The sequence below is a fragment of the Mauremys mutica genome, chromosome 5, assembly GCF_020497125.1.
Source record: "Mauremys mutica isolate MM-2020 ecotype Southern chromosome 5, ASM2049712v1, whole genome shotgun sequence".
Classification (NCBI taxonomy): domain Eukaryota; kingdom Metazoa; phylum Chordata; order Testudines; family Geoemydidae; genus Mauremys; species Mauremys mutica.
In genome coordinates this window covers 64,389,812-64,402,714 of record NC_059076.1, presented here as the reverse complement: position 1 = coordinate 64,402,714, position 12,903 = coordinate 64,389,812, and the positions used below count along the sequence as shown (strand labels likewise).

Here is a 12,903-nt window from a genome sequence, read left to right as displayed (position 1 = left end):
TAGGATCCTAAATCACTACTTTGCATAGATCACTTGATCGAGGGCCTGCATGTCTCCTCTAACGCTAGATTCAGGTTAGCAGGATCTGGCTGGTGTGCTGTCCTTCCCAGCGTCTCACTTCCCAGCCAGAGAGGAGAAGGAGACAACTCCCTGCTGCAGTGCTTGCTTCAGCTATCCGTAGGAGCGGAGTCTGCCCTTGTCTGAGAGCCGAGTCACATGGGAAGACTAGAGGGGGTGTGTTTGCAGCTCTGCTACTTCTGAGACGTTGGGGGTAGCAGGCTGAGCAGGCGTCTCAGCTGCAGCAGCCAGGAAGCTGTCCCCTCCCGGCTCCCTCACACACTTGTTATTCCCCGCACCAACTTTGGCGGGGGTGCTTTAGAGGATTTCCTATTGCTCTAGCAACAGGAATAATGCACCTGACTGCGGCGGGGGGAAGCGGTCGGTCAGGCCAGCGAAGCGAGGCGCGGATGCTAAAGAAATAAAGGAGGCGAGAGCGAAGAGGAGGCATCTGGCAGCGTGCGCACGGCGAGGGGCCCCCGGCTGAACCGCAGGACTGCAAACAAACCCCTCACGATGCTGAATTAGAAGCTATCCCCGTGTCATTGCACTGGGCTGCGAGGAGGTGTCTGGGGAGCACCCGGCGCTCGGATCCCCCCGGCTGCGGGGAGACCAGCGGCTCTCGGCTGAGAAGAAAGGGGGGGAGCAGCGGAGAATGGGGCAGTGGCCGCTGCCCCCGAGGGTGAGCAGCAGGTGCCAGGGGGGCAGGAGACGCGGGGCCCTCGGGGCGTCTGGGGCCGGGCTGCCGGCGCTGCTCGTGCCCCTGTGGCTGTGCGCGGCGGGGGGCTGCTCAGCCCAGCTGTACAACCTCAGCCTGGCGGTGGACGAGGGGCTCCCGGCGGACACGCTGGTCGGGGACATCCGGGCCGGGCTGCCCCCGGGCGACGGGCAGCCGGGCGGCTTCTTCTTGTCGGAGGGGAGCGGCGAGTCGGCGGTGCTGGCGGATTTCCACGTGCAGCCCGACACCGGCATCATCCGCACGGCGCGGCGGCTGGACCGGGAGCGGCGGGCGCGCTACAGCTTCGTGGCGGCCACGCTGCGCGGGGAGATGGTGCAGGTGGAGATCGCGGTCACCGACGTGAACGACCATCCGCCCCGCTTCCCGCGGGACTCGCTGCGGCTCAACGTCTCCGAGCTCAGCCCGCCCGGCACCGCCTTCCGCCTCCCGGGCGCCCGGGACCCCGACGCCGGCAGCTTCGGCACCCAGGGCTACACGCTGCTGGCCGAGGGGCAGGAGGCGGCGGCGGCGGCGGCGCCGCTCTTCCGGCTGCGCTACGGGCCCGCCCCGGAGCCGCTGGATCTGGTGCTGCTGCGGCGGCTGGACCGGGAGCGGGCGGACTCGCACCGGCTGCTGATCGAGGCCTGGGACGGGGGCAGCCCGCGGCTGAGCGGCCGCCTGCGGGTGGAGATCCGGGTGCTGGACGAGAACGACAACGCGCCCGCCTTCAGCCAGCGCGAGTACCGGGCCCGCGTGCGGGAGGACGCGGCGCCGGGCACCGCCGTCTGCCGCCTGCTGGCCACCGACCCGGACGCGGGCGCCAACGGCGAGGTGCGGTACCTCATCGACCGCCGCCAGAGCGACCCCGCCGCCTACTTCGCCGTGGAGGAGCGGACCGGGCTGCTGCGCCTCAACCGCCCGCTGGACCGCGAGGCCCGCGCGCGGCACCGCCTCATCGTGCAGGCGCGGGACGGCGGCGCCGAGCCCGAGGTGGGCAGCGCGCTGGTCTCCGTGGCGGTGCTGGACGTGAACGACAACCGCCCGGCCATCCGCGTGCTCTTCCTGACCGAGGGCGGCGGCGCCCGCCTCTCCGAGGCCGCGCGGCCGGGGGACTACGTGGCGCGCGTCTCCGTCTCGGACCCCGACGAGGCCGGGGACGAGCTCGGCCTGAGCCTGCAGGGCGGGGACGGGACCTTCGCCCTGCGGCCCGGCGGCGCCGCCGGCCTCTATTTCCTCTGCGTGGAGGGGCCGCTGGACCGCGAGAGCCGCGACCTGTACGAGCTGCGCCTGGCGGCCACCGACGGCGGCTCCCCGCCGCTCTCCGCCCACGAGACGCTGCTGCTCCGCATCGCCGACATCAACGACCAGCCGCCCGCCTTCCCGCAGCCCCGCTACCGCGCCGCCGTCTCCGAGGCCGCCTCCCCCGGCACCGCCGTGCTGCGGCTCAGCGCCTCGGACGCCGACGAGCCCGGCTCCCCCAACGCCCAGGTGCGCTACGCCCTGGAGGCGCCGCCGCCGGGCCTCCAGCTCTTCCACATCGACCCGCTGAGCGGCGTGATCAGCACCCGGCGCGGCCTGGACCGCGAGCGGGAGGCGGCGCTGGAGCTGCGGGTGGTGGCGCGGGACCTGGGCGAGCCGCCGCTCTCCGCCTCCTGCCTGGTGAGCGTCCGGGTGGAGGACGCCAACGACAACGAGCCCGTCTTCGAGCAGCAGGTCTACAGCGCCAGCCTGGCCGAGCACGCGGGGCCCGGGCACTGCCTGCTGCAGGTAACCGGGCTGGGCACCGCGGGCGGGGGGAGTGACCCGCCGGGCAGCCCTGCTGCTGCGGGAGCAAGTGGGGAGTCTCGGGGCTCCTTAAGCCTCTTCTCCCGAGACACCTGCGTTTGTTCTCCGGCTGTGCTCGGGCCTGTAGCAGCCCCCTCCCTATGTAGGGACAGGGAGCAGCCCTGCTGGGGTGGCATCGGGGCAGCAAGCCGCCTTGGCAGGGTCTGCATCGGGCTCACATTATGGCCGATGTATTAAACCTCACCTGTTGTGACCCCGAGGCAGGGTTGCCAGAGAGTATCTGAACTCCTGTATTGTCAGCTTAACTGTTGTCACTCCCAAATCGCAACATCCCCCTCCACAGGCTTCTGGTTTCAAAACATTGCACTCCCATTGATTGTATGGCATCACAATTCTCTTCCTGCTTCTCTCATTAGTTAGTTGTAAGAAGGAAGCCAAAGAAATAATTTCCTTTTTGCAAACACGGTCACATTTTTAAAACTGGTAGGTCATGTTGATTTGGGGGAAACCAAGGAAATTCACACACCCCTTCCAAAATCCTCCCTTCCTGGGCCTCTCTGGAAAACTCCTACAGATTATTATGCAAGAAACATAGAAAAGGGGCATCTGCAGCATGGTACACTCCTTTTGCCAAGTACCATTGAAGATATGCTGTAGAGTTATGGAGTGTCTGTTATCCTCAACCATACATGGATTCCATAGCAGAGTTAACCCTGGCAATCAATATTAACTTCACTATGTATCTGTTTTTTCTTTCATGCAAAGAGGTTTCTGGAGGAATGGACTAGCCCCAGAGATCCAAGGCAGCACAATTCTATTGAAGTTGGTCTTCTGTGGAGCCAAAGAAAGGCAGAAGGATCTCTTGAGACTGTACAGCAGGCTGTGGGTTTTGCCATGTGAGCAGAACCCTGTAACCATTCCATATGAGTGATGCAAACTTTGGTCCTCAGAAGAACAATAGTTTTTTGTGCTCCTTGTGGTTTCTCTGGGGGAAAAGTCTTTCTGGTCCCAAACTGTTCTTCTAAACATTCCACAGATCCAGGGGATGCATATTGTTCTTTCTTTTCCATAGTATCCTCCGGGCTTTGCATTACCATTTGCTACATATGGTATAATAGAACAGAACCACTTTTTGACAGAGTCATGGCTTCAAGATGTTTGTGTAGTTCTGGTTCTGTTGGTACAAGATGAACAAACTGAAAATGGGAGAATTAGTTATTTTTGCACAAATCTTAGTGTTTATTTTGTACAGTATGCAAGCACTTCAGTGTGGTTGCTTTACAAATTAAAATTATAATTGTATTATTAGTTGCCCTACTCAGGATTGCCTGCTTGGGTGGTCTTGGTGAGCTAGTTTTACTGAGGACAGTGTAACACAGAATTGGCTAGTTTTTCAACATGGATGCAGTAAAATATGTCTCAACATTAAGGCCTGAACCTGCAAACACTTATTCGGGTGAATAACTCCTTACATGGTTTCAGTAGGGCTGCTCACATGAGTAAAATAACTCATCTCTGTAAGTGTCTGTAGGATCTAGTCCATAGGATGCAACTAAAAAACAAACCACCAAACCCTCAAAAAATACAGAATAAACTGCTGATAGTGATTTGGACCCTAACTGGAGCCATAGCAGGTAAAAACAAAACAGGAAGGGAAGCTCACAGTAAGTATACTTTTCCTTAGCTTCATGTGTTCCAACCAGGGCTTATTCACACCATATTTCTGCTAGTGGAATCTTTTTGTTCCAGAGCGTTGTGGGGTTTTTCCTAGTGTTTGGTCTCTTTACCATGGAGATATGCTTCCAATTAAATCCTAGTTGTAGCATATGGATCACATGAATGATAGATTTTCTCATGTGTGCTTTCTGTCAGCAAAGTGATGAAGTATTTTGTAGCTTTATAGCTTTAATTGTGTTCATTTTAATATGAACTACAACCCTTGCAAAAAGTTACAGGAATGTATTATTTGTCTTCAGTGGTGTCCACAATGTGTTTAAACACTGCAATTAATTGATGCATTTTGTTTTTATAGATGGCGAATGCTCTTGAATAGCAAGGGAAATTGGTTGGCATTCAACACATAACTGACTTGAAACTAGACTTATTCTCCGGTGCTCTTCATTTCAGCTCTTCTATAGTTATGCTTCTTGGCTTCTGCTCTGCTGTGGTGCCACCAAATACATCATTTTACAACATTTTGAGCCCCTATTCAATGATAAGAGCTAACCCCCCCAATAGGGCTGAACTAAACGGTGTATTTATTGTATTGGGTTTTGTGAAGTGTTTTTTAAAAGATTTAATTTGTATCTCTTGAAGGAGCCAGACAGCATGACTCTGAGGGAACTGAAATGAAGGAAAAAGGAATATAAGCATAAAAGTTTATCTGCCAGTGAACAAGGTCAGTTCACTGACCCTTTGCCATGATGATTAATGCTATTTTTTAAAAAAAGATGTTTTACTTGCTCGTCAAACTACTACTCCTCTACAAGTGTAGAATTTTGCAAGGCTGTTATTTTCAAAATATCCATGTCACCATTGGTTTTTGGGAGTTTTGGCTTATAAAAATTGTGTTTTAAAATACAGTTCGTGTTTTAAACGATTAGCTCATATTAGCATTCAAGTGTGCTGCAACCAGCACTTTATTGAAGATAGTGACCTTTAAAACCGAAAACTTCTTCCACTCAAACTCCTTCCTGGTTACAGGTCACATAAGTTTCCTGCTGGCTTCATGCTTTGAGAAGCAAATAGAAAAGCTGGCAAAACCATTTGAGGAGTTTATCTGCTGCTTGTCAGATACTTCAGCCTCATTAGGGTTGCCAAGTCATAGCAATAGTGAGGAGGATTGCAGCCAGCAGTCCATGGTGCTGAAGGAAAGTTGTTTTTTAAATTGATGTGGCCTCAATCCATAGTAGGAACTGATTATTCCTGACACGGAGGATTGATTTAATCATGTATATATTACTATCCTCAAGGAGGAGTGGAGACCAAAAGAAATGTAATATACATACACACAAAAGATAAGGTTGGAGCCCAACAGCAAGGTGCCGGTGGAATGCCCCGCTAAAGTTCAGACTCTTCCAGCTGCTAGGAATGGGGAGGGTGTTGGGATTTCTACATGGGTGTTGACCCTGGATTCTAGTTGAGGGCTACATTTTTCTCATCACTTTGCATATGTCTAATCAAATGTCTAAGCTGCTTCAAGTCAGTGGCTTGGACAATTGGATGAGTGAGAAAGCTTTTTTTTTCTCTCTCTCTTTCACACCCCTCCAGAGCCTCCTGGCTGTCTTGAGGAGGATAGGGCTGCTTTATGGTAACTGCTCTCCCAGAGGTTTCCAGCTGCAATTAATGGTGGGGAGGGGAAAAGTCTGTTTTTCCACCCCTCCTCTAGCCATTTTCTTGGGGCCTATAAGCCCAGTATCTGACTTTGTTACTGCTCATAACTTTACCAAGAACCTGCATGAAACTGACATCATTATTGATTGTGTCATTGCTGCTTCCATGGTTCTGAATAGAATCTTGTGAAGAATTTTGTTAATTTCGCTTTGCTGCTGCTTGGCAAACTTGTTAGCAGCAGAAATGGACTGAAGCTATCTGCATAATAAGGAATGAAGCTCTGCATTGGTTTACCTTTGGTTTGCAACTGTGGGAGCTAAAAACCTTTTTAAAATGAAAATTTAAATTCTGCAGAAATGGTAGTTTAAACCCCTTTGTTCATCAGGGAAATCTTCCCACTCTGCAATGATGAGTAGATTTTTCAACCCAGATGGGTAAAGTATAGAAGCCTCTTATTTTCTCCCCACTAAACTGATGACTGGTAACAAAGAGCTATGTTCTAGATCTTGCCAGTAGTTGCTCTACTCTACTACCCTGCTATAAATCTAGTAAAGTCGGTAAATACTGGATATTTTTTTCATCTGTATCCAAATGACAAGATGTGGTCAAGAATTTTTACCTGACAAGAAATTTTACTCCTGTTTTGATTGCTGTTTGGGTTTCCTTCATTTCCATTTTTTTCTTGTTGGAAATGATGTCTCGTAGACTAGTTGTGTGGATGGTACTGGATCACTCTGCACCTAAATCTGCATTTGATTAATTTCACTGGTTTTACAAATATCCATAGCTTGAATGAACCTGCCCCTCTCATTTGGAAACAATGTATGCTTTCAGTGCTCCAGTGCTGACCACCATGGGAAAATGCCATTGCCTATACTTTAAGTGCAATCTCAGCAGCAATGAGAAAAATTTAAAACTTTGTTCATACTGATTCATTTTATTCACACAGATTTTCTTGCAAATCTAGCTAATTTAGTAGGAACAGTTGCTTCATCTCTTGGTTTGATATTGCTTCTGACACAATGTGGTGTTCAGCAAGCACTCAGGTAGGTTAGAGAGATGCAAGTCAGCTATTAATTGCAATGCAACAGTTACTGCATAAACACACAGATCAATCTGACCTGTCCTTACAATATCCCTGCTGCTCAGTGAGAGACAAAGTATTTTCTGGAAAATAAACTGAATTTATATGCAGTAGCTGAGATAAGAAGTTATTAATTCAAAGAAGCTGACAGCATGATGACTGCATCACTGAGAAAAACAACTAGATTTGAATAATTTAGAATCACCACCTGAAATCTAAACAAACAGGAAAAATCCTTAAAAGGGTGTGTGTGTGTGTGGGGGGGAACCAAACAGAAATGAATGGGTTATTGGATGTTGTGAAGTAGAGGGGAAGAGTGTGCATTGAAATGCATAGAGTAAATTTGTTAGTTATAAATTTTGTAGGTTTTTTTAAAATTGTCGTGCTACTACACGCAAGCCATTATGGGTTATAAGCACACTTCTCTTAAACTCACTGTTTACTGGTGAGATGATGACAAAGCAGAAACAAAATGTAGCAACAGACAACAAGATGAGCTCAGAGGAGAAGAGGAAACTCTGTAAATGAAACTGGGTAACATAAGCAAAAAGTGTTACATTAAAAACAAACAAGCAGAATACCAGCCATCCCAAAACAGTGCTCCACTCAGCCTTGCCATCAATTGAGCCCTTAGAGCCTGAGTGAAAAGACCTGCCTTTCCCCCCAAATACTCTTCCCCTTGTGGAGATCTATTTTTTTATAGATCTTTCCTTTTCACAGGAGTCCAGGACAAGGAACTGGGAAGTTGGAATAAACTCTTTTTGTGTACTGGGGACTAGGTCATGCCCCTGCACCTTCTCCTACTCGGTCTGACAAATATGCGGTCCACAACACAAGTGATACCCCACTCCTCACCCAGCATGTGAAAATGAATTAGCATTCTAGTGTGCTACTGCCAACCTAATGGCATACAGTGAAGGAATAGGGCCAGATACCAGGAAATGATCCTGGGATTGGTATCTTCCATGGCTTCTGTCTAAGCTGCAAGGGGTTTATCCACAGAACTGGTCAGGAATAGGTTCCAATAGTTCATAGATTAGGGACCCAATTTTATGGGGTTCCAGGGGCTTCTGTATAGATTATTTAGATTAATCTTTCTATCTACCCAATGGGACTTAGTGCTCAGTCTAGAAGATACCATCAGAGATGCTTAGTTTTGCAGTTCTCAAACTGTGGATTTGTGTCTCCAGAGAGAACATGCTTGTTGACAGCAAAAATGTTTTAAAATAAATAATATATAGAGGTGAGAAATAACATACCTCAACCCTATTGTCCCTCTGCAAATCTGTGTACACAGAGTCAATCCCTTACCTCTCTCTAAAAGTGCAAAGTTTCAAGAAGTTCAGTGAATAGAAGATTGTTGGGGGCGGAATACATCTGGACAAGGAGAAGTCTGGAGATAAATGTGAGAAGGGAGGGACAGGCAGTAGACACAAAAATGAAACTGTTTGAGCAGCATATTTCATAAGTCTTGAGGTCTTTCTGAGTGTAGCCTTCATTGATCTGAGATCTACCATACCATTCTCTCACTAAAAGGGAAAATCTATAATGGCAGCAGGCTGTAAAAGAGACCAAGTTTGGGAATAAGAACCATTCAAGAAATATGCTTGCAGATGATGCTTTAAAGAAAGTCAAACCAGTAAACAAGTGGAAGTCACTTAAGCACCTGGATTCAGAGACTGTTGAAGTGACAATCTCACTTTTAACAGCAGTAGCTTCTTCTGCCGGTGTAGAAAGAATATTTTCTTCCTTTGGACTAATTCATTCCAAATTGAGAAATCGTTTGGGACCTGAAAAAGTAGGAAAGCTTGTTTTTCTTTTCCAGATTATGAAAAAAAGGGGAAAATGAAGGTGAAGAAGACTGAGTTAGCTGCAGAAGCCAATATTTTAAGTTTCTCATGTTGACCTGGCTGACATCGTCGATTTAATTTTTATTTAAAAAAAAATTTCATTTAACTACTTTAGTTAAAAACAACTTTAACAAAAACAAACCTGATTTTAAAGAACTTGAATGTTTAACTAAATTCAAAAATTCATATGCTTGTTTTGTTAAAATATGTTTGCCGTTGAAGAAAAAAATTCTAGAAGACATAATGTTGTTTTAGTTAAATAAAACAATTTAAATGTCTGTCTGGTAATATTCTCCTCTTAATACAGCATGGAAAGCAAATCCTCCAAATATTAATGATTAACCTATAGAATTGGAGATAGTTCACCTCCCAATGACTTCATAAATATCTGCTCCAATTACCTTTGGTAAATGAAATAACCAATCATTCATTTTCTGATATAGCTGTAAAACTAATCTGAAAAGTTTTCAGAATAAATCACTTAAAAATATATAGTGTGTACCTTCTAAAAATGAAACCTACATCTGTCTCTGAGTTGTGAAGAATATGTATTAAGGTTATAACAGCCAACAAGAATGCACTTTTATGTAGAAATCCATGATTAAATCGAGTCTTCCTAAGTAGTGATTTCAATTATGATTTAAATCGATTTGATTTAAATCAGATCCACTCTGGCTGGAACTGGGTTGGGTTTGACAAATTTCCCAACTTGTTAAAAAATGCTGAGGGGGGAAAAAGTTTCAAAGTCAGTTTTCCAGTTCAAAATTACTTTTTGTTTCAACATTTACATTAATTAGACTGAAAAAGATTTTTTAAAAGCTGAAATCCAAACAAAACACTTCAAAATTATTAAAACAAAATGTTCTGATTGACTGAAAACTAACAGTTCAGTGTTTTTATAATTTATAAAATTTTATAATTTTATAATTGAAATTTAGACTTTTCACCTTGATTCAAGATGGGGCAAAAAATTTAAACTCTCAGAGTTATTTGTGGGCCAGGAAAACTGTTTTCTGTCCAGCTTGAAGGGTAAGTGTGATAAGGGTAAAGTGGGTCAGAGGTGATAATAGCACAGCATCCATAGTTCTGTTGCCTATTGCACAGGTCTCTTTTTTTTTTTTAAATGACCATATATAATGGTGGAGGTAACATGGGAGGGTGCACTTCCTGCACAGCATGAATCTCCACTCTGGCAATTCCTGTGTGTCAGTGCACAGTGGGAGGCTGGGGATGGGATGAAGCCAGAGGATCTGCCTCTGTATAGTTCCTCACAATTCCTGCCCCCTCATGTGCCAAAGAGGATCTCGTAGAAGAGCCTGCAGACCTCCGAGTCTGGTGGTGAGGATTTCTCCCTGCCTGTGCCCATGTTTCACTCCAGTGCCAACTTGGTTACTTGGGCTGTGGGTTGGATTTGCCCTGTAATGATTTGTGCTGAATAGCTTTAGACTGAATAATACACGCTACAGAATCATACCATAAGCATTCAATGTTAACATAAATGGATAAGTTGCAAAGTACTCTACTGCAGTTCTGTGGGCCTCAGTCTCATGGGTGATGACAAACTAGCTCTCTTCTGAGCTGCTGATCATAGTGTAGTGCATTGAGGAATCAGTGGAAGTCTTGGCTCTAAATTTCCTTGCTAATGTAGGTTTAAATCAGTCAACTTTATTTTGAAGCTTTTTTGAATGATTATGAATGCTTTTCAGTATCCACTGTAGTGCTGCTTATAGAATTTTAGTGTGGTATGTGTCAGGAATACAGTATTAACTGACATGCCACTATAGTCAAGGATCTGTCAGTGTTTCTAGTTTTTGCTGACTCTGTGTGTGAGAAATATAACATTTGTCTCTTTCATACACAACAGGCTGAAACTTGACCTGTAAATTTTCATTTAATTTAATTCTGTTTAAGTGCTCTTCTGCATATCTGACACTAGGATCCATTTTCTGGTGCATTAAGAACATAATATATTTTGTATCCTAAAATGTACTTGGTAACTGTTCCTTTGAATCGTTTTGATGCAAAACATTTTCCTGACGGGATCTTGCAAAGAGAAATGTTTCAACCCGTAGCAAGACCACTAAATCAAATTCTGACATAAATTTGTCATGTAAACTCTTCAAGGCAGAGACAGTGTTATATTTTATGTTCTATGAATGTTTACAGTGCTATATAAATGTTTTAGTTGTAATATTAAAATGTATTTAAAAATGTTTTAGGATTAATATCAGTAAGTGCTCTGAATAAAAGTCAGTGTAAACATTATTATATTGATGCAGTAACAGTAATGGCTTTGAATGGCGGTGTAGTCAAAGAGTCAGGTGTGAAATACCTAGTTTTCTGGGCACTGATAGGATGAATTGACTTATCTTTCTGAAGTAGACCAGTTGGTCACTATGCATTTTACTGTGCGCCACAATGTCCAGAGTAGCTCATAACTCAAAGTGCTTATCTCAGGGAAGACAGTCAGAAAACACGGCAGACACACCAAAGTAACGGTGTGTTCTATAATTAGATTTCACCAAGTCAGTGACAAATGTGAATTCTTGGATCACTGTACCAGTCTTACCCTAGAGTCATAGACAGTTGCCTTAGACACTCCAGTTTATCTTGCCACATAGACAACCTGGTTACTTACACCAAAACCCACATCACATTTAGGTTGCTTCCAGTTGCAAGAGGCCAGTCAGTTACCCCAGATCAATTGATACTATAGGTCTTATACCAAATACAATACTGGTAGCCAATTCTGTGGTTAACTAACTGTTTATTACCTGAGAAAAGGAAGTGAGAGTTATTGAGAGGTTAAAGCTGGTAAAACATATGCACAGTGAGTCACAGTTTGTAATTGCAAATAGTGGCAGTGATGTGATAAACTGCCAGTGTTCCAAAAGTCTTTTTAGGGTACCCAGATTGTCTCTGGGGATCTCTGCTTTGCATCTGGTACACTTTCCTGTAAGAGTCCAAATAGTCCAGAGATTCAGGGTCTTTCCTTGACCCATACTTATCACATTTTCTCATAGAAAACAAGCTGACAGGATTGCTACCCATATTGGCTTTTCCTTTGATGGAGATTGAGGAATACATTCAGAGTCTTTAATCTCTGATCATCAGACACAATGACCACGTGCTTTGAAATTAGCACTTTTCTGTTAAAAGGTCTTCATTTGCATTTCACAAAGCTTCTTTCTCATTTGATGGGTTATTTAGTTACAAGAATATATACAATATAAGTGTTTGCTACGTTAAATTGGGATACAGATAGGTGAGAACAATGTAAGTAACATCCCACTCATTTTCATGAAGTTTAAACACCAAATACACTCCTATATTGAACAATCACTTTGATCTATAATAAAATACAAGCGAATTGGCCTGGGGCTCTGGCATGAGCTTGCACCTAGTCCGCTAACATCACATTGTGTGAACACCTTTTTAGTGAGATTTTAAAAAGTAAAGTCTTGTCTGCTCTAAATGGACATTACAATCCTGTGAGACCTTTTTGTTTTTTTTAAAGGTAGATGTTTCCCCATTACCTTTGCCTAAATGTCCCCTTCCATCAGTGTGGAGCCGTATAAGGTAAACTGATTGTTTGCCTGGATGCTGGGTACTGTATAACAGTAGAATGTTGTTTTTATTATGCAGTGAATAGGTTTCAGTATATATTGTAGATGTATGTTTAGTGTATGATTTAGAGTAAGAGAAAAACTATACAGTAGAAAGGTGCATTATATAATGTTTTGTATTGTATTCTAAACTATGCCCTGTACAATAGCACAAGCAGTCTTGCTGATTTTACAAGATATATTGAGATGTTCTCGGTATCTGAGTGGAAGAGAGAATTATTTGTATACACTGTATAGTCTGTCTGCTTGGTAAGTAGTATGTGTTTCATTGTCTAGTATATCATCTTCACACATTCAAATTAAATATTTATAAGATTTTAGCAATTAAAATATTAAATATTCAATATATATTAGTGTATATTTCAGAAGTGTTTTTCCCTATATGCAGTGATATTTTCAAATATCTAACACAGCATATGCATTTTTTAGTACAGGAGATTCTGCTTGCTA

The 12,903-nt window shown here is 45.1% G+C and overlaps 1 protein-coding gene across 1 annotated transcript in view; it reads left to right on the top strand.

Moving 5' to 3' along the window:
• The first annotated feature begins 530 nt into the window (after positions 1–530).
• DCHS2 (dachsous cadherin-related 2) overlaps positions 531–12,903 on the top strand; it is a 254,928-nt gene continuing 242,555 nt past the window's right edge. Inside the window, exon 1 of the mRNA XM_045020060.1 lies at positions 531–2,542. Within this exon, the coding sequence (XP_044875995.1) occupies positions 713–2,542 (1,830 nt within the window). The 5' untranslated portion in view covers positions 531–712. The remainder of the gene's footprint in view (positions 2,543–12,903) is intronic.